A 22239-nucleotide genomic window follows, 5' to 3' on the forward strand; every position below is an offset into this window, starting at 1 on the left:
TGGTATTAATGAGGAAAGATATTCCACTCTTTAATCCTCCAGATGGATGTCATAAACGACGGATCATCTGTTCCACGAGTTCTTCGTTCATTCCTCATCTGACAGAATTCCCAACCTCTACAATTATCCTCTACTTTTTTAAGTTTTATCATTTGTTTTTTTAAAATTAAAACAACTACAATAAGTATTTTTTACATTTATATGTGTGAATTAATTCATTTGCAATGACCTTTCCCTTTTATTCCATGAAACGTTCATATTTAATCATCCACTCTACTAGCATGACTGATTTTCAGCACTTCATAGTAATGAATGTGTCGTATGAATACACTTTGTTTAGCACCCTTGTCGTATTTTGTTTGGGTCCTGTTTGTATGTTTAATTGAATCTCTCGGGATAATCTGTGGAATTTTATTTTAATCCAACTTTTAATAATTGGCTTCAGTTATGTCAACATTTATTTCGTGAACACAAAGGCGCCGTGGTCAATGTTCTTTTCATTTTTTTTATACGCCTTTTAAAAACAACAAGGAAAAAAAACATGGTTTAACACCCCTCCCTCAATGCAGTTTAGCCGATAATTACAGCCCCCCCTCAACACACACACTCTCCAGCTGTTCAGGGCTCACATGCTGCATTCATGTACAGCTGGGAATTCTAAAGTATCTGGGTCAGAGTTTATTAAAGATCTCGGTTGTAACTCCTTCTTTATGCTGGTCCTACATCTCAATCTTCTTGAAATGAACAAACAAACAAATTCTTGGGATGAAGGAATGAGGATGAGGAACTGGAATGCGCCTGTTGATGAACCTTAACAGATAATAAAGAAATGGGAAAAAATCGTCACCCTCAGATTTTATTTTTATATTTGGAATCTACTTCTTTGAAACATTTGAAGTCATCACGTTTCTCGCTCAAGCAGGTTTGTCTCTATCATGATCTGAACCCCTACAGGTCCACAAGGGAGATGAAATCCACCAGATCCACACGATAGATCAACTTTTGCTTAATGAGGTTCTGAAGATTTATCTGCAGAAACTTCAGATTTTAAAACGTATCAAAATGTTACTATAAAGATGTGGATTATATGAATAGGAGGAGAACATTCAGAAGATGGAACCAGCTCAGACCTTGTCTATTATGGACACTCAGGTTATCAACTCCATGTCAGACCGAGTCAGCAGACACATCAAGATATTAGTACTGGGGCCCCATTAGACCAGGAGCCAGTCTGACTTGGCCTGGTGGTCTCTATTGTCTCTGTTCGATGGATTCTTGGATGCACCAGGACCACTGAAAGACAGAAACACCATGAAACCATGAATATGTTTGACCAGGACTACGTCTGACTGACCAAAGATGAGCCAGGATCACGTCAAACTGGAATACACCAGGACAACAGCAAGACTGGGACCCTGTTAGACCAGGATTGGACCACATTGGGACCACGTTAGGTCAATATCACATCTGATCTGGACCACGGAAAAAAAACAGAGAACCAAAGAAAGACCAGGACTCTGTTTGACCGGGACCATAGAAGACTCCACAATATCGCACCAGAAAGATTGGGACCACAGATGGACCAAGATCATAGGACTGTAATACAGACACATCAGGATCGCAGAAAGATTGTGACCATGTCAGAATTGGATTACACCAGACTGGGACCATACCAAATCAAAACCCCACCAGACCAGGCCCACGGAGCCAGCACCACAGTAAAGACAAGACCACACAAGGACTACATCAGCAAAATTACAATAGACCAAGACTTTGATTGGACCCAGAAGTGGAAGACCTTAACTAAGACAGATTTGGACCATTGATGGACCAAAACCACATAAGAGTATTATCCTTTTCAGACCATGATTGCACCTATCTTAAGTCAGCTGAGATCAGGACCATGGCAGGACCAGTACCACAGAAAGACTATGAGTAGAGGACCTGCATAACAGATGGACTCGAACCACAGAAGAAAAAAAAAACATGCACAGACTTGGAACATGCAAGACTTAGACCATGGTTGGACCAGAACCACAAAAAGACTGTAATCATGTCAGACAAGTATTGCACAAGACTGAAACCATGTCAGACCAGACAAGACTTGGTCTGCATCATACGGGACGTGGACAATAGATGGACTGGGACCACATGAGAAACCGAACTGTGGCCAGACCTGGAACATGTCTGACTTGGACCATAGAAAGACTGGTATCGTATCCGACCAGCAATGCATAAGATCGAAGTCGTGTCAGACAGTGACCAGTGGTCAGAACCTTACCATGGCTGGACAAGGACCAACTCCACAGACAGCTCATGCAGCTGTTGTGAGCCCCCGTCCGTCTTCCAAAGGGGGGGAGGTCAATGACAGGACAGGAGTGAGAAAGTGAGCTCTGATTAGGTTTCTAATTGCTTCGTTTAAACTCTAATAGGCCATTTGCAGTCTGGAGCTTGAACAGGATCCATGTCAGTGCTGGTTTGTCAGTTTGTGTGTGTTGCAGCAGCTGCCCCCACCCCCGCCTCCCCCTGAGTGTCTACATTCAGCCCCGCAGTTGGATTATCTGCTGGTCCGTCCCAGCTGTCGTGTCCGAAACAAGGATGAATGTGGGAGCCTGTTGATTATATGATTGACAGTTCAATCCCCAGAATAGATTAAGTAGTTCTCTTTGAAGGGGGGGCCTGGGCTCAAGGATCGTCTGTCTGTGGAAATCTCTCTGCCGTCTTCATGATCGCAGAGATAACATCCTAACTAGACAGATTACTTTGTCATAAATATTACTAAACATTTCAGCGCCGGGTTAAAAAGCTTGTTGGACCTTCAGGACCCCATTGATGTTGTCAGTGGGGGACAGGGTCAGACTGTGAGACTGGAATGAATCCTATTGAACAGAACTGAAGGTTTGATGCTCGTCACTTCCAGGAAAGTGAACAAAGTTGAGATATTTACTTTTTCTCAGAGAAAAAAACACCTCCAGTAACACCTTTTTATAATCAGATTAACTTACTAAATCATTACCAGGAATAAACAGTTTTACTCTACAAGCCTCTTTGTGATGAACAACAATGTAACACCATTGACCTTATAAAAGAACTGGACTGACTGAGTGTGATGTCACCCATAGAAAATTGCTTAATTCTTGTTCCAACAAAATGTAGTCAACGTAGTTGACATTTTTTTTTTTGCGGTACGGACGTCGCCATGTTGAAACCAGATGATCCTGTGGGCCTGAAGTCCAGCGTTCTCACTAGCTTCAATATAACAATTTAAATAAGGGAGATGGGGGAATAAATCGGGACATGCTTTCCTAAACTCAACAGACTTACATTCAACTTTTTGAAAGTCACTGTTTAAAAAAATAAAAAATACAATAAGTTTTCCATCAAAGAGTAACCAAAATAGTTTTTCATTTTTCAAAACATCTTCAAAACGAATAGAACAAACTGGGCTGATTTATCAGAACTGAACATAATTAATATAATTTTCAGAAGAGCAGAAATATTTTATGTCTTTATCATCTCTTCTCAGCCTGTAAAAAAAAAAAACATAATAAAACCTCTATAACCAAAAAAATAGTTTCTTGTTCTCTTTGGCAGGACATGACTTTCTCTTCAAACTAGATGTAAAAGTGCATGTGAATAACAAATAAATAAATGTGTGTACACATTAAATCATTTACAACTGTTCTTATCCAAAGAAACTCTGAAGATATAAAGTAGAACCAGCAAAATTATGACGTACAAGTCATACATTTTAGGAAAATATGTCAGTAACAAGAAAAATCCATCTGTCTCTGTCCTTCCTTCCTTGCTTATGCACATATTCACATCTGGGGGACAACTTGGAGTAATCAAATAACTTTTAAAGCAGGTTTTTTTAGACTGTGGGAAGAAGCTGGATTGCCCAGAGAAAACCCTCGAGGAAAAAATCAAACTCCACACAGACAGGACTCAGTCGGGATTTGAACCACAGCCTTCTTGCTGTAAACCACAATGCCACTATTCAATTCAATTCAATTTTATCTATATAGCCCAATGTCACAAAAACAATTGTCTCATTGGGCTTCATGCCAGTAGCAGGTCGGTCATAAAATATAAACAATAGCTAATAGCTAAACTAAACAGACTAAATAAAACTGAGTATGTGTAAGTAAAAACTCCTAAAAAAAAACTGATTCAAGAAACAAGGAAGAAACTCTAGGGATACCCACATGAGGGAGAGATCCTATCCCAGGACAGACAACCGATTCACCGGGACTGTTAAAGAAGAATTAGCTTATCTAATTCTACAACTACATGTTTAAATAGTGTAGCATATGGGCTGGGGGACAGCTGGGGATGCGAGACGTGCCAGAGGCGAGGTCCACGGCCAAGAACAGGAATATCAACAAGCCTCCTGGAATCTCTCCCACTCTGAGACGTGAAACGAGACGGTGACGAGGTCCAGTGCCAGGAACAGGAACACAGACGAGTCTCCAAAAAACTGAAATCTCTCCCGCTCTCCCCAGAGGGGAGTGAGAAAGAAGGAACAACATATGAATCACACTGCACCATCAGAGACATACAGAACTAATTGAGAAATAAACAATAAAGAATAGAGGAGAGGAGAAGTAGATGACAATAGAGATCACTATGCAGCCCATAGAAATGTAACAAAAATCAATTTTTTTTTTTTTTTTTTAATTCATAGAAATCTGCAGAAGCCCTTTTATCTCTAAACGTTGTCATCTGGCAGCTATGCTGCAGAGCTTAAATGAGGAACTTTCTCTGTGATCTGCTGCAGGGAGCACTGGCTGCTGTTCAGGAGGCAGAGGCTATGATGAGGTGATACTGAAGGGATCCAACTCCCAGGTAAAGATAATGTTCTGGCCCAGTGGCCCAAACCCCGTCCTTTAAGGACCCACTCCAATGAAAATCCTGATTTTGGTGTTTTAACATGTTTTTGTAGCATTTTTCTCATGATGGAGGACATGTATAAAATAATTTCAGATCAAAATTGTGTTTATGAGTATTTTTTTTTATTCAAATCATGATGGATCAGGAGCAGATAAAAAAAAAACTCAGTTGGAAAAGGCTCAGTTTTGTGACAGAACTACTGCAATGGGCGGACCAAAGTGTCACTGCTCGGCTCCATTCTGATGCATCCACTTGCAGACAAATAGATCCATGAGGATCTTTCTTTTACTTGTCTGAGCTGAAATCTGGATCTAAACTGTGAGAGTGGATAGCTCCATTTATTTACTACAACAACGGCTGGGGGTTGTGAGGGGCTGTAAGCCAGAGGGTAAACAAAGGAGTGCTGGGATATCAACAGAGGATTACTTCCACACCAACAGTCAAATGAAAATTTAAGATATTTATTTTGAAAAAAGAGGAGACAGAATCAGAATAAAAAAAACACTGACCCATGTTCTAAAACAAAACTGCAGAATAAATTCCCTTGAAATAATCGCTCTGTGAACAGACAGGACTTAAATACCTGTTAGGAATCCTGTAATGTATAAGTGTTTGGGCCAACAAAGCTTAAAATGAATTTTGGCTCATTATTTAAATTTAGAGGAACTAAAAAAAAAAGAAATAAATCTTACACACAAAAAACAACTAAAAACTCAGGATGTTAAGGATATTAATACAAAAAAGAAACTGATTTATTTTTGAGAGTAACAATTGTATTGACTAAATGAATTTTTTAATAAACAATGAGCGTTTTTCATCATCCGAACACATTGGAGTCAAAAATAGACACTGTAAAATGCTTGTATTGATTAGATTTTCACTTCATAAAATGACATCATACTTGCAGTTAAGTAGTGAGCATGGTGTCCAAATTACTTTTAAAAATCCAGGGCACTGGATAGTTTCACACTATATAGTTTTTTTTTAGTAATTAGGTATTATGGTGGGAATTTGGGCATAGCCAAAATCATAAATCATAAAGCAAATAATCAGTTTCCCACAACCTGTGTTAGTAACCAATCTCTTCCTGTTGTGCTCCCTACTGTCTGCCTACTATATTCGTGTACTGCAATCAAAGAGAAAAAAACAATCCATTGACTGCAGGGTTGAGTACCTGAAAAAGATACTTGAGTAAAAGTACAGATTCCTTACTGTAAAAACTACTCCATTACAAGTTACAAGTCACCAATTCTAATAATACTTGAGTAAAAGTATTAAAGTATGCGATTTTAAAAGAACTCAACTATTTCAATTGTGTTGATTGCAGGCTGGCTCAAAGAACATCAAGAAATGTGTTTGTGCACAATCACAATGTCCATTCAAATGTAGTGGAGTAAAGAGTACATATATTCATTCACAAATGTAATTCAGTACAGAGTAAAAGTTGTTTTTATTTGTGATATTCAGTACAGGTACAAATCTTGAGTCGGGAAAAGTGTTGGTTGGATGCTTGCTATTGTCATAATACCTTATTACAATAGTCAATGGATTTCATCGTGTGATTACAGTAGCTCCGCCGTAATTGGTTGGTTCCATTTTTCGATGGATGTACAACCGACAGGGGACCAAAAATTCTATTAATAGGTCCGGTCTAATGGGTCAATATTATAATAGAAACGCTCAAAATACCGCACTGCTCCAGTGAGATCTAAGCAGCAGCAGACAAAGAGGATTTCCACCTATTTCCACTCCATTTAAATGCTGAGTTGTTTTTCAACCGTTTATTGTTCTGTTTAAAAGCTGAGACGTTATGAATAATTTATATTTCTACCAGTTGTTTCATTTTTTTTATCATTAATCATTTTGATTTATTTCTGTATCATACTTACTTGTTTTTTTTTTTTGTTTGTAGACTGTTTTGCATTCACTTTTTTATTTTTTCAGTTTTTTAGGCTAATTTTGAGTTTAGCTAATATTTCAGCTACATGCTAGGTATTTTGGCTAATTTAGGCTTTTTTGTTGTTTTTTTAGGCTAATTTTTAGCTAATATTTCAGCTGCAAGCTAGCTGTTTTCACTAACTTAGGCTTTTTCAGTTTTTAAGGCTAATTTGACATTTAACTAATATTTTAGCTGGCTATCAGCTTCAACATTTTTAGCTATTAGCTTCAGCGTTTTCAGCTATCAGTACTAGCATCTTCAGCAGCCAAATTCAGCCTACAGGATTCACACAAGCATTATCCCAGGCAATGCTATATATTTAGTTTTTAGCTATTTTAAAGCTAAGGATGATTAAGATCTGTGCTTTACATTTTATCATTAAACATTTTTGATTTATTTTTGTATCATAGATACTTGTTTCTTTAGGTTTGTAGACTGTTTTGCATTCACTAATTCACTTTTTATTCATTTTCAAGAAGTTTTTTTTTAAGTAAACTATTTTCCATCTAAGTGAAAATATTGTCATAATTCTGTTTATATGTTGATTAAGTAATTTAAAAAGGGAAACTTACAAATAAAAACATTCAAAGTGATTAAAAAAAATGTAGATCTGCCACATTTATGAAAAATATCAAAATGGTATCGATATCGGCGATATTGACAGGTATCGGATTGATAAGCAAATGCTCAGTATCGCCAGCCGTTCCCAGCGAACATTTCAATGTGGTGCCATATGGTTTACCTTTGAAATGAATTAGTGGGCTCCAGGTGGGTTAGTCTGTGGGTTCCATGGTGGCCCCATCTGTGTTTGCCCGCACTAGCTTGAGTGGGCACTCAGTAGTCCGGCTAGCTGGGCAGAGGAGCTCGCTAAGCTGTCCGCCGAGTAGCTTGTTAGTTCGCTACGCTGTCTACCGGGTGGCTTGATACCGTAGGGACCCAGACCACTGAGTCCCCACCTAAGCCAGTGTGGTACTGAGTACCGGCCCACTTAAAGGACTGCAAATGAATAATAAATATCCAGATTGAATCATGTATTGAGATGAGTATTGACTAATTGGAGAGTGAAACATACACTCCTCTACTGAAGACTGTTTATTTGTATAGAAATATTAGAGGTTAGCCTACTTAGAAGTAAAAAAAAAAATAAATTAATTGATTTATTGAATAAAACTACATTTATATAATTTTTTCTTAATAAAGCACTATATTTGAATAAATTGTTTTTGTGGGATTGTTTGAAGTTTACAGGAAAAGGGGAGGAGCTAACACAGGGGGTGGGGGCTTAATGAGCGGGAGTAGCACCGCGCGCGCGCAGCCATGTGTACAACTTCCTCGTTCTGCTCGGTTCTGCTGAGGGCGGGGGAGGAGGGGGGACCCGTGACGTCTTTCCTCGAGACGGGCCCAGACGCTGCCGCAGAGCCACCCCTGCTGACAGGAAGCGAGCACCGGACACATCCGGGCCCGGCCGTTATGCGGCAGCGCTCGGAGCTGATGTGAGCAGGCAGCGGCGCCATCACCGTCCCAGCGTCTGGAGGAGGGGGCGGGGGGGACATGTCCTCGCTAACCGTGGAGGGGGAGCAGCAGTGGGTACCGACACACGTCCTGGTGACGGTGCTGAGGGGCAGAGGCTTGCAGGGCAAGAGCAAGCACGGCACCAGCGACGTCTACGCCATCATCCAGCTGGGGAAGGAGAAGTACTCCACCGGCGTGGTGGAGAAGACCACCGAGCCGGAGTGGGGGGAGGAGTGCACCTTCGAGCTGCAGCCCGGCGCGCTGGAGAGCGGGCGGCTGGTCCTGACGGTGATGCACCGGGGGCTGGTGGTCCAGGACGTGTTCCTCGGGCAGGCGGTGATCCAGCTGGACGAGGTGTTCCATCAGAGCAGATGCCTTAAAAACCAGTAAGTTTTTAAAGCTGCTTCTTCTGCCTCAGGTTCACCTCCTCTCTCCAGGGTTCTGGAGCTACACCTTTCTGGGTCTCTGCTGCTGCATCAGGCCCTCCCTCAGACATCAAACCCCAACTCCTCAACCAGAACCTCATGTAACTTCTAGAAAGTTCATGTCCTCATCCATTATGCTTCAGGGGGAGGGGTTTAAGATGTCCCAGATGATAAGATTAATCATCACTTGATCTGCAGGACCAAGAAGGTCTGTTTAGTATCAGAGGATGTTACCATCCTCCTGGGTACTTGTATGTTCTTGATATGAACCTGGATTGATCTTGAAGTAGATCCGTAAAAGAAGGTCTTGGGGTTTGTTTCAACCCACTTAAAGAACATCTGCCAAAAAGGGATAACCCAAAAAACAGATGTTTGGTTTAATCCAGGGGTGTCAAACTCAATCGCATAAGGGGCCAAAATCCAAAACACACATTAGGTCGCGGGTCGAACAGGTTAAACATTTATTGAACACTCTAAAACTACATTTTTAAAACTTTAAAACTGTAACTTTTTAACATCATTATGAACTAAATATATATCCGCTAGTGTGAATGCTGTAAGTTGAATTTGGCTGCTGAAGATGCTGACATTGATTGCTAAAAAAGCTGAGGCTGAGAGCTGAAATCTCAAGCTGATAGCTGATGACGCTGAAGCTGATAGCCAGCCAAAATATGAGCTAAATTCAAAATTACCCTAAAAAATGAGAAAAAAATAGCTTAGCCAAAACAGCTAGCATGTAGCTGAAAAAATAAGTAAACTTCAAAATATCCTAAAAAAACTAAATAAAAGCCTAAATTAGCCAAAACAGCTAGCGTTTAAATATTAGCCTAACTCCAAAAAGGCTAGCATGTAGCTGAAGTGTTAGCTGAACTCCAAAAGAGTCTAAAAAATCTCAGTAATTGTCAAAAAAGTCCAAAAAGCTAGCAGAATGCCCATTTTTAAAACTTTTAAACTGTAACTTTTTAGCATAATTATGAACTAGATATATAGCATTACCTGTGATAATGCTAGTGTGAATGCTGTAAAATGAATTTGGCTGCTGAAGATGCTGAAGCTGATAGCTGAAATCACTTAAGCTAGTAACTGAAAACACTGAAGCTGATAGCCAGCTAAAATATTAGCTAAATGCCAAATCAGCCTAAAAAAAAAATTGGTCAGCCTAAACAGGTGATGCATAGTTGAAAAAAATAATTAAACTTCAAAATAGCCTAAAAAACTGAAAAAAGCCTAAATTAGTCAAAACTATTCAGTGTAAAAGTAAAGGAGGCAGCTATCAAAAGATAAACCATCAACCTGTCAAAAAACCTGTAACGTAAATGGGTAAATCTGGTATTTCTGAGAGTCAATTGTTTTGTAAATTAGCTAGAATTAGATGCAAATTGATCTTGTTTTTAGTTGTCTGAATAACCGTCCTGTAGTTTAAGTGAGACCCTCAGAGTCTGACTACATTAAAGTGTACGTTGCTACAGTTAAGTTCAATACAGTTTTCATTGTGAATAGAAAGTCTGTCTCCTCTGAGATCTGTACATCCGATGTCACAGTGACCATCTGGGATGCGCTTGGCATTGATAAGGTGGCGTGATTTGTGTCAAATGCTTCTCTACTGATTCTCTGACTGTGACAGCACAGGAATCAATTGATAAGGATTGCTTATTTTTATGGCACTTTGCCCTGAACAGGTCTCATAAGATTTGTTTTTTATAAATAGTGGTCACTAGGGCTGCCATGATTAGTCCACTAATCGATGACTAATCGACAATTAAAATAGTCGACAACTAATTTAATAGTTGATTAGTTGTTACTTTATATTATATGGACTCAGAGTGTAGTAAAGCTGAAAGTTATTTTGGGATTTTGCTAGTTTTTTGGACTATTTTGGCAATTATTAAGGTTTTTTAGGCTAAGTTGGAGTTTAGTTAATATTACAGCTACATGCTAGCTGTCTTGGCTAATTTAGGCTTTTTTAAAAGGTTTTTAAGGCTAAATTCGCATTTAACGGGCTATCAGCTTCAGCGTTTTCAGCTTCAGTGATTTTAGCTATCAATTTCAGCATCTCTAGCATCCAAATTCACAGCATTCACACTAGCATTATCACAGGTAATGTTATATATCTAGTTTTTAGTTATTTTAAAGCTAGCGATGGTTAAGATGAATGCTTTACATCCAGTTTGCGCATGACCTGATTAGTAAAACTAACTGGAAAAAATAATTGGTGATTAGTCGACTATTAAACTAATCGTTTGTGACAGCACTAGTCACTGATTGTTTGAATATTGCCATCGCCCATAGGTGTGATAAAAAGTCTGTAATCATTCTTGTTTTAGTTTTAAAAGCACAACAGTTGTGATAATATATGCTATATAAAAACAACATTGATGACACATGACAAATAGATTGAACAGAAATTCTTGGTACAAAGTAAATACTTGTATACTTATACTCACTTTTCTACCCTGGTTTAGGATTCAAAAAGTTTTACAGTCACAGTCTAATTCAGTCACACACACGCATTCACACACTGATGACGGCTCCACTGCTAAACCACTAGGACCTATTAAGCACCAGGAGCAACATGCGGTTCAGTGTCTTGCTCAAGGACATTTCAACACTTGGTGTCTCAAGGTGGGAACTGAACTTCAGATCCTCCGATCAGAGGTCGACTGCTCTTTCTCTGTGCCAATGACTGTTGTAATTTTAGCTGGAATCTTGTATTTTATGCAGGTATCTAGAAGAGAAAATTGTTCTCTTCAAATTGCTTACATTTATTTAAAAAAAAAAACTGAATGGCGGCAAAATAAATCATATTGTTTTTATCCCCTGGTCTCTGTAATAATAAAAATTGCTGAAATAATGGTGATGATGAGAAAAATAGCAATTATGGATTTTCAAAACTGTCCAGTTAAAACAATGTGTGAAATTCTTTCTCAAGGGAACTGCGTTGTTTGCCAGAAGAACAGCCTCAGTGCCCTTTGTTTTTTTTTGTTAACATGGGTTTAGTTACATACACTCATGACAGGTTTTTTGGGCCCGTGAAGGGTCGTAGAGAAGAGCAACTGCATCTTAAGGGGAGCGCAGGTGTGTCTTATGTCGTTCACTTGAGACTTGTATGGCCAGCTTAAGGGACTTTATGACAATGGAACGTAGGATTGTTGTGTGTGTGGTAAGTGTATATTGAAGTATTTGTAGGGATAATGTAAGTTACATGCACTTATGGTGTCCTTATGCCACTCTCTCTAGTCATTGGCAAGTTTTGAGTACTGGGTCCTTGTTGACTGCGTGCAAGTGCTACTCTCACTTGGTGTTAGGGCTGCCACGATTAGTCAACTAATCGATGTTTAATTGACTATTAAAATAGTCGACAACTTATTGGGGGGAATTTGGACACAACCTGTGTCTTAATATTTTGGACATTACTTTTGTACGATGACGTCATCAATAATCGTCGGTCCGCTAGCTTTAGCGTGGAGCTTCCAGCGCTTGAATATATATAACAACAGTGGTTTTATAACTTTGAAAAGGTCGTGCTACAACAAAAGTCATTACTTACATTTAAATGTAATCGTCCGGTTCAGAGCGCACCCACTTGAAGAAAAACGCTTCTCAGCGTGACGTGGTTTAGCCACGCGACGGTGAACTTCAGACCCCTCTGTTTGGAGGGTGACATTTAAAAAAAATAATCCCGGACATGACCTCCACTTAAACTGCTGCTTCAAATTGAGGAGAAGGGCTAAGGGGAAGGCAGAAGGGAGGGCCAAAAATGCAATTTTAACCTTAAATTATTTTCCATCATAAGAGAAATAGTTCAAGAACATGTTAAAAACATTGTCTTATCCTTCATTTCTATTTTTTCTTAAGTCTCAAATGTTACTCCATTAAATCCGTGGACACTCACCGTGGAGCTTATGTCAGGTGTCCGGCATCAGTGGTTGAATACTTCACTAAACATTTTTAACCCATACAGCTGTTGGATTCTTTTGCACCAAAGGAGGACCGTCCAGATCTTTGGAACCTGTTGTCCAAAGAAAAACTGAAGAAGCATCTGCAGCTCCTCACTGCACCACGTTTACCCAGCAGACATATTCAAATTTTTATGACTCCTAATTCTTCAGCTTTACGCTGGAGCTGTTTTTCTGCCACTAACATATGGAGCTTGCAGCAGTTCCTCCCTCTGGTTCCCCTGCTTCTGAAAAGCAGTGAACTTAACTCGTGAAACTCTTAACTCTATAAAGCTGGAGCTTTAGCTCCAGTGTTGACATTCTTTTGACTACTGTAACAACTGTAACTCTTCAGATCAACATGAAAATTGACTTGTTAAGACATTTAGGTTGTGGGGTTTTGGATAAAAGCTTTATAATCATGATTAAAACACTACTGGAAATGTAAAAAAAATGTCACAGGAAGACAGAATCCTTTCTGTCGTCCTATTTCTCAGGTTTCTCTTGGGGTTCTCTGGTTCCTGTATAGTTTCTTCCTTGGGTTCTTTCTCTGGTTTCTGTCTGGCTTCTTGGTTTCCTGTAACTGGACAGTTTCTTGTTGCTGAGCTTTCCTAAAAGCCTCTGACTTCTGTGTTTGATGGTGAAGCACAGATTTAGGCCTTAACATGTTTGAAGTTCTTTTGAGCTGCCCGACCCACACTCCGTCCAGACTGTGTGTGCCGAGGTAACCGTGTTTTTCTCGTGTTTGTCAGAGGCAGGGGAAGGAACGCTGGGACAGGGTGGAGGTTGATGATTTCCTGTTGTGTGCAGATGTGGAATGAATGTTTATGGAAATTTGGATCTCTGAATTCCTCGGAAGCAGGAAGACATCACACCCAAACGAGCTCTGTGGTGGATTTTGCATATTTGTGCTCCTGCAGGGAGTTGTTGGTGCTCAGTTGTCATCTCATTCCTGCAGTCGTGTCCCTGACCTTTGGGCGCTTCGGTTTTTGTGTTTTCTTACCTCATGAAGCAGCTTCTGCCTCTGTTCCTCTCTGTAGGAATGTCTTTCAAACCGACCTCGGCTCTAAGGCGTGGAGGTTCAGCATTCCTGCTTGACCTCCTTCTCGCCAGCTCTGAGGGTTTTGTGTGAAAGGGGAGACTCGCCCTGGCTCGCCAGAGCTGTGAGGGAGGATTGGAGCTTGTTTTTTGGGGTGTTTTAACATTAATAGCTTCTTCTTCTGTGGTTTGTCAGTTTATCCACCTGGACCCAAAGTTTGACGTCTTGCTACGAAAAGTTACACTCTCTGCTGGTTGCGTCTGCAGGACCACTGAGCTTGTGTTTTCTCTGGGTTTCGGCCCGTGGACATGTTTGGGCTCAGCCTGAGGATCACATTAGAGGCTGCGCAGTGGGACATGTTTTCAGCCTCAACAGGAACTTTCCCTTTGTCAGAAGGGCTGTCCAAACAACTGCAGGGAGGGGCAGGAAGGGGTTCAGGTGGATGACTTAATTTGACCCTCATTATTGCTGCGCAGTAGGTATCAGAAGCAGACTTTTAGTCTAAGACAAAAGATTCAGACGTGTTAATTGACAAAATTCCTTACCATTGAAAAGCCAGAGAGAAAAGATTAATTTATATGTGATGAAAAATACTAATAGAAGCCACTGCTAGAGGGCACTGCAGGTGTTTGTATTCGTTTTTTTTTTTTTACTACTGACAGTATCACAGAAGAAGAAGAAGCAGCGGTCAGTCGTACGTCAGGTTTGGTGGAATTGTTGAACAATTGCACCAGGCTGGGAAGACTGAATCTAAATTAGTGTGGGAGGAATTATTAGAAAATGGAAGACGTCCAAAACCACTGATGGTCTCCCTTCATGTGCCATTTCATGCTAGATCTCAAGGTCAAAATGATCACAAGAACAATGCTTTAAAACACAAAAAGCACACGGGGGCGACGCACTGGACCGACAGAAGTAACAAAGGTTACCAAAAGTAACACCAGGGTCCCAAACCCTTAAATGCTAGACATGTCGCTCTGCTTAAGTCAGTCCTGACCCGTATGAAGTTTTCTAAAGAGAATCTGGATGATCCAGAAGAGGAGCGGGACAATGTCACAAGGTCAGATGAATCAAAACTAAAACTTTATTGTAAAAACTCCACTAGTTGTGTGTAAAGGAGAAAGATTGTTGAGTTGCATCCAAAAAAGACCATGTCTACTGTAAAGCATGGGGGTGGAAGTATCATGCTTTAAACCAGGACGACTGTAAAGGAAAGAATGAATGGAGCCATGTAGGGTCAGATTTGGGGTGAAAACCTCCTTTCATCAGCATTGAAGATGAAACGTGACTGAGTCTTTCAGTGTGACAATGTTCACTAACATGTCACCCAGGCAACACAGGGCTGGCTTCAGAATAAGCATGTCTACGTCCTGGAGTGGCCTAGCCAGTCTCCAGATCTCAACCCCATAGAGAATCTTTGGAGGAAGTTGTGTTGTGTTTTCTGGTAACAACCTGAAAACGTCACTGCTCTAGAAGAGATCTGCATGGAGGAATGGACCAAAAAACAGCTCCAGTGTGGAAACATGTTACAGAAAATGTTAGACTTCTGTCACTGCCAGTAAAAAGTATATAGCAAAGCACTGAGATGAACTTTACTTTTTAGATTTTCCCAACTTTATGATCAATACTGCCCTCAAAAATATTTCAAGAAGTTGTTGGCTCTCATCCCAGTTTTTTGTAAATTAGTTATATCTAATATTTCTCTGACAGGGTTTTACTTCTTCGCATGAAAAGAACAAATTTTACACTTCAGTTTCAAACTGAATAAAAATAAGCTTTAATCTAAATAATTTGACATGATTTAACTTTCTAAACAAGATGAGTTGAAAAGAAGATAAACTGTCAGATGTTACTGTTATTTTTCATCTCATCGCTGTTCTCTTTCTGCACTAGTGTTCATGCACCATTGTGGTTTTATATCATGATGCTCTGACATTTGTGCTGACTCGTGTTTGTGTTTGAAAATTAGGGCCAAACATCAAAGCATCTTCATTTGACGTTAGCGAGGTGGAGTTTATAGGAAGTGGTTTCATTTTTGTGCACTGGGTAAAACTCTGTACGCCTTCGTTCTACCATGAGAAAACAGAGTTTGACTGTGTGGCATGCTGTAAATGCTGCACAGGAAGTGACATGTTCACAGTAAATTCTGCTTCCTCCTGGGGTGCATGACTTCCTGTTGGTTGATGGAGGTTGAGGGTTATTTGTGTCTTCTTTTCTAAGATGACGACTATTTTGGTTGTTGACTTGATTATCAGTGATGATGTTGATGAGCATCTGTTTCTGCTTTCATCGGTTTGAACAGAGGATTAGGGCTTTTGGGCTCAAACTTTTTAAGAATGTAAATTCTAGTTAGCGTTCAGATTTTTTTGCGTGGAGACGATAATCTGAAATTACTGGCAACACAAGTAAAACCAACTATGTTTGCCTTTTCTTCAAGTGTTTTTGGGATCACCAACTTTCTGAGGAGACAGGTGGCTCAAAAACTCACACCTTTGTGGGCTTCCATCCTCCGATGAGATGTTTAAATGAGCGTGGTTATTTGACATTCAGACCCGGAGAACATCTCTTGCCTCCTTTTTGTATTTTCTTTTAACCCTTTGATACCAGAGCTTCAGATTCAGTGTCGACATTATTTTGACTATTTAAAAAAACTAATGGTATTCTGCATCGAGAGGAGCCAGTTGAGGTGGATCGGGCATCTGGTCCGGATGCCTCCTGGACGCCTCCCTGGAGAGGTGTTCCGGGCATGTCCCACTGGGCAGAGGCCCCGGGGAAGACCCAAGATGCCCTGGAGAGACTATGTTTCTCGGCTGGCCTGGGAACACCTCGGGGTCCCCCAAAGGAGCTGGAAGAAGTGGCCGGGGAGAGGGAAGTCTGGGCATCTTTGCTTAGACTGCTGCCCCCGCGACCCGGTCCGGATGAAGCGGAGGGAGATGGATGGATGGATGGATGGTATTCCAGCGGATTCCGAAGCAGAAAAGAAGCAGTTTTGCTTCGTTATGCAACCCTTTACGTTATTGTGTTGCATATCGCTGCAAAGACAAACTGAAAAGTCGTTTTTCTCAGCATTAGAATCAACTGATTCACGTTATGGTTAAAGAGTTATGTTAAAGAGAGAGAGTCATTTTGGTGTCTGCGACAACTACTCCGAGTTATAGGGCTAGAAGTGGATCAAGTATGGCTTAGAGCTGTGGACCATAGTATTTTCATGCCTCTGCATGTAGAGAAAACGGTATGGTCGAGCCGGGGTGGGATTATATAAGTTCGCTTCCTCCCACTCCCTTTCAAGTGATCTAGATGTAATTCAATGTGATGTGTTTTTATCATTTTTTTTCATGTATTATTACTGATTGCTTGAAATAAACCATTTCATTCATTCATTCATTCATTCATTCAACTTCAGATGTTGCTGCCCCTTGATGATGTCATCAATAGTCGCCGGTCATCAATTTTACCGCGGAGCTGCCAACACTCAGTAAATACATAGCATCAGTTTCATTACTTTAGAAAGTCATGCTAAAACAAAAACTTCATACTTAGATTTAAACTTCTATAAAGATCTGTTTCTCCTCAACGCCACAAACAAAACGTGGGTCATTCTATTCGTAAAGGGACAGCCCACCCTAAGTTGCTATGGCTCCTCTTTAACCCTTTGGACACCGCTATAGCTACAGTTGGAGCAATGGTGAGTAGACATGGGGTAGAGAAGCAATTTGAGTTCAGCCAAACACTGTAGGCCCAAGCTTTGGAAAGGATACACCAGGTGAGGATGGATGGGGGGTTACATGAGTGGTCCCACACTCCCAAAGCAGCTGCTGCAAACTGAGGTAGATGGACATTTAATTTTACTGCTATTAACCCTTTAAGACTGGAGCAGTCACTGCAACACCATAAATACCTTTGACTAACTCTTCAACGCAATCAGCCTCAATCAGCTGATTCTGACGCAGAGTGAAGTGGTTTTTCACAATGTCTTAGGAAAGCCACATTGCATCAATAACAACACAAAGCTGCGTCAGAATCCACTAGAATGAAGTTCATTGGTTGAAGAGTCACGATAGTCCAAAGAATCTAAAGCTGTGGTTTTTAAAGGATTCAAACAGTGAGCTTCTGGACTCGATTCAAACGCTCGTCTGATCCCAGTCTTTCTGTTCCAGCTGGTACAGGCTCCAGTCCAAGTCGGGGAAGAAGGAGAAGGAGCGGGGGGACATCCAGGTCACCATCCAGTTCACCCGGAACAACCTGACGGCCAGTATGTACGACCTGGTCATGAAGGAGAAAGGAGCCTCCCCCTTCAGTAAGCTGAAAGAACGCATCAAGGGAAAGAGGAGGTCCAGCCAGGACGACACATCCTCCGCCGTCCTCCCGGGGGGGTACGCCTCTCTGTACCGCCTGCGCCATAGACTGCCAAGCGACGGAGGTGGGGAGGAGGACTATGAAGATGATGAGGGGGGTGAGGCCCGGAGAAGCAAGATGAGAACGTTCTTCTTCAGGGGGAAGCTGCGGAAAACGTCCGACACTCGCTCCAGCACGTCTGTAGGCTCTGAGAGCAGCGAGTCTTCGTCTCGAGGGGGGAGCCTCAGTCCCACGGCCGGGATCAGCGTGGTGGTGTCCGACCTCTCCAACTCACCCAGCAACAGCAGCAACCTGACTGCAGACAACAGTCCAGGTGAGTCCTGGTCTGTTGGTTCTCTGGGGATCACATGTCTTTCTTTTGGGGGGTTCTGCTGTCCATCTCAGACTCACATATCCTTAGAGGTTGATTTAGTTTTCACCATGAGATGCTCACAGAAAAAAAAGTGCATGAACATTTTCTCTCATCAAATCCTACTTAGAAAATACACTTTATTTTTTACTTTAAGCTATTCCTTTAGAAAATGTAGCTTTTAAATATTTACAATTAATGAATTATAAAAAAGGGATGTTTTTCTATAAATAACTCTAACGTCTTTACTTTTGACAACAGTAAACACGAGTTCCTTTCAAAATAAAATGCACTCCGTGTTTAATAAGAGCGTCTTGCTGCAGAGTCAAATGTGAAATTTTCTTTCAGCATGACAACAATTAGATGCTAATCTCAACCAACTAATTTAATGTTTATTAAAACTGTACTTTTATTATACCTAAAGAGCCACAATGGAGTAATAAAGGAGCCGCATGTGTCTCCGGAGCCTCAGGTTGCAGACCCCTGCACTGGACCAATATAACTTATTTTTCTCCACCAGAGTGCATTTTTAAATAAAGACAAGATCAGTAAACATGATTAACTTTTATTGAGAACATAAAAGTTCTGATAGGAACAATGTTCTTAGTAGATAATAAAATTCTTTCACAGCATCAAAAGGTAAAAAATTTCCCTAAACTCAACCACGTTAAATCAGATGTTCTGTTTTATCATCAGACCAGCTTTAATGAAACGCTCACGTAAAACAAAATAAATAGTGTCTAGCTAGCCGCACATTGTGATTTTGTAAATTAGTCGCTTTAATCCTATTGGATCCTGATGACCCCAGCCTTACATTGACGTGTTCTCCATCATATGACAAATGTGGATAAAGGTGGACAGGATTTCATGTCCCCTACGGACACAAGTAAAGATAAAAAATCATTGAAAAAAACACAACTAAAATGCATATGAGATGTTCTACAGACTCCAAAGAAGAGAACATGGACCAGGAGCAAGACTCCATTAATAGGATAAATATCTTTTATAAGTCATTAAATAATAATTACTCACCCACTATTAAAGAGTCACTTACTGTAGACCACAGACGTTTTCTTGACTAAGTTGCTGCTTGTTCTGAGTGTTTGTTCTGTGAAGCTGATAGTTGTGGTGAGATTATAAAGGTCAAGCATTGACCCCTTAAACACGCTGTGGTGAAACTGTTGCTCTGAGGCTGGATCATCAAAGTTTTGAACAACAACAGGTGTGATTAAGAAATGTTTAGTAAGTCAACTACTAGTTCGTAATAACTGGCAATCTTGGATAATGTGTTGTCTCTGTCGACAGCAGCATGGCCATAGAAAACATGTGCTGGAACATTTTAGTTCTATGACCTTTACATTTCATACAGACCACCTGCGTACAGGTTTGTCCTCATCCACCCGTAAGGGCAGTTGTGACTAATGCATAACACTGTGAAGAGGTTCACCTCACAACCAATAATACACAGAATGTTGGTGGGAGAGAGACAATACAGTGATTCTCCTGCGCCTTTCCGTATGTTTTTTGGCACGTAAAAACTCAATCACGCTTTCAACAATTTGAGCAGTTTTGGTATCAAATCATCCAGCTCGTTCAGGACATTACTGCTTGCACTTTTGGTATTCATAATCTTTATAGTTTGGGAAATATTGAGGAAAATATACATTATGGGAATTGAAGGAGAAATTGCTCAAATCTTTCAAGAACTTTTGTAAACTTAAAAACTTGTGAACTTCTGCATAGTTTCAGCTAGAAAGTACACAATTCAAACTTAAAAATGCTCAGCCTCTACTGAGTTTTTATGGTAATTAGGAGTGTAGCTTTTAATTTAGCAACATGCTTGCTCTTTTTGAATATTTTAGACTTTTTTCCAGACTTTTTATCTAATTAAGAGTTTATCTAATATTTTAGCATTATGCTAGCTCTTTTGGCTAATTTAAACATTTTATTTTTTTTTAGGCTGATTTAGAGCTTAGCTAATATTTTAGCATTATTCTAACTGCTTTGGTAAAATTAGACATTTTTCCATTTTTTTTAACAATAATTTAGTTTAGCTAGTATTTTAGCATTGCGCTAACTGTTTTGGCAAAATTCGACATTTTTTTAGGCTAATTTAGAGTTTAGCTAATATTTTTACATTTGCTAGCTGTTTTGGTGGTTGTCTACAGGTTTGTTTTTTTGTGGCTAATTTGGCATTTAGCAAGTATTTTCGCAAGCTTTAGGCTTTAGCATTTTCAGCTATCAGTTTTAGCATTTTCAGCTATCCGCTCTTGCATCTTGATCTTCAGCGGCCACATTCAGCCTACAGTATTGACACCAGCATTATCACTGGTAATGCCATATATCTGGTTTGCTTTGTTTTATTGACACAAACTTATTGTTTAACTCAGAAAACTTTGAGGGTGAAGCCCTGATAGTCCTTCTCTCACTCCACTGATATCAAGAACTCCATCAGTGGCTTGTGAAGCAGTTCCTGTTCATGTGTGTGTGTGTGTGTGTGGGGGGGGGGTCGTCTTTAAGGGCACTGAAAATGCATTTCTCTCTTTTCTGACAGAGCACACGGCCAACACGTCTCCAAACTCGTGCTCCCTCAAAGCCGAGTTCGGTGACGAGCCCGGTGAGATCAGCATCGCCGTGCCACAACAGTTTATTTTTGTGAATGGAAGCCACGCCCCCCTCACCCAGCCCCAGGACCCCGGCCCTGGAAAACCGGCTTGTGGAGCTGGTCTCCTGCAGAAGTCTCTGCCGGTGTCCGTGTCTCTGCAGAACCTCAGCACGACGGCGGACCTGGACCTTCCCAAAGGTCCTGTGGGGGACGGCCGCCGCTGGTCATTTGACAGAGCCGGCACAGAAGAAAAAGCCGCAATAGCAGCGGCTCTGGAGGCAAGCGGGCCAATACGGGTCCAGGACACGGAGGCTGTAGAACCAGACGTGCTGCCAGAAGCTGCCAACATTTCCTCTGAGGTGGAGTCAGACTTTAAGAAAAAGCAACAGAGGAGGAACCTGATCACACCTGGGAGGGGTCAGACGCCGTCTCGGGACGAGCCTGAGCAGGTTTCTTCTGGCGCTGGGGAGAAGGTCAGGAGCTGGTTTGGATCAAAGGACAAACCCAGGTGAGACGCACAGAGCGGAGCATGATTTTCTCTGAATGTAATCTGGGTTTGTTTATCATCTGATTTTATTTCCACTTTAGTTTGATCTCTCCTCTCCTGTAAACACTCTTCACCTCCATGTGTTCACCTGAAACAGGTTTATGGAAATGTTTGACCTTTTGTCTGAGTCGCTGCCTGCTCACACACTGGAGCAGCTGAACTTCCTGTCTCACTATTTATCACGATGAGGTTGTATTTGGTGGGAATCCCCATGCTGAAGCGCTGAAGATGCCTCCAGCTCTTCATGCTCTGGTCTCTGGTTACAGCAGGTATCTGCAATGCAGATGGAGGAGGGGGGGCAGGGGCTCCTGCAGGTTAACCCTGTGTGGTTCAGTAAAGACTTAAATGTTTCTTCAGTCATCTGAAGATACCATGGCTTTGTTAAATCTGATGGGTGGGGCTCAAATGAAGCAGGCTGTGGGCGGTGGTGGAGACGTCACTGATCCTCTGAAAGTTGAGCTGAAACTGTACAATCCCACGTTCCTCCTACACTTTGTGTTCTGCAGTTTGACATTTTTTTTAAAGCTTTTTATTTTAAAGTGTGCATGTAAACCTACCGTATTTTCCGGACTATAAGTCGCGGTTTTTTTCATAGTTTGAATGTCCCTGCGACTTATACTCCAGTGCGACTTATATACG

The 22239-nt window shown here is 40.9% G+C and overlaps 1 protein-coding gene across 3 annotated transcripts in view; it reads left to right on the plus strand.

The window, feature by feature from the left end:
- The first annotated feature begins 7541 nt into the window (after positions 1-7541).
- The window catches only part of rab11fip5a (RAB11 family interacting protein 5a (class I)), a 25595-nt gene continuing 10897 nt past the window's right edge, over positions 7542-22239 (plus strand). The window contains exons 1-3 of one of the 3 annotated variants that reach the window (XM_024269938.2): positions 7542-8730; positions 17901-18412; positions 21003-21561. In XM_024269938.2, coding sequence (XP_024125706.1) covers positions 8384-8730; positions 17901-18412; positions 21003-21561 — 1418 coding nt within the window. In that variant the 5' untranslated portion in view covers positions 7542-8383. The remainder of the gene's footprint in view (positions 8731-17900; positions 18413-21002; positions 21562-22239) is intronic. The other 2 variants (XM_024269947.2, XM_024269953.2) reach the window with 2 other exon arrangements.

This window comes from Oryzias melastigma, linkage group LG22 (genome assembly GCF_002922805.2).
Source record: "Oryzias melastigma strain HK-1 linkage group LG22, ASM292280v2, whole genome shotgun sequence".
NCBI classification, from domain to species: Eukaryota; Metazoa; Chordata; class Actinopteri; order Beloniformes; family Adrianichthyidae; genus Oryzias; species Oryzias melastigma.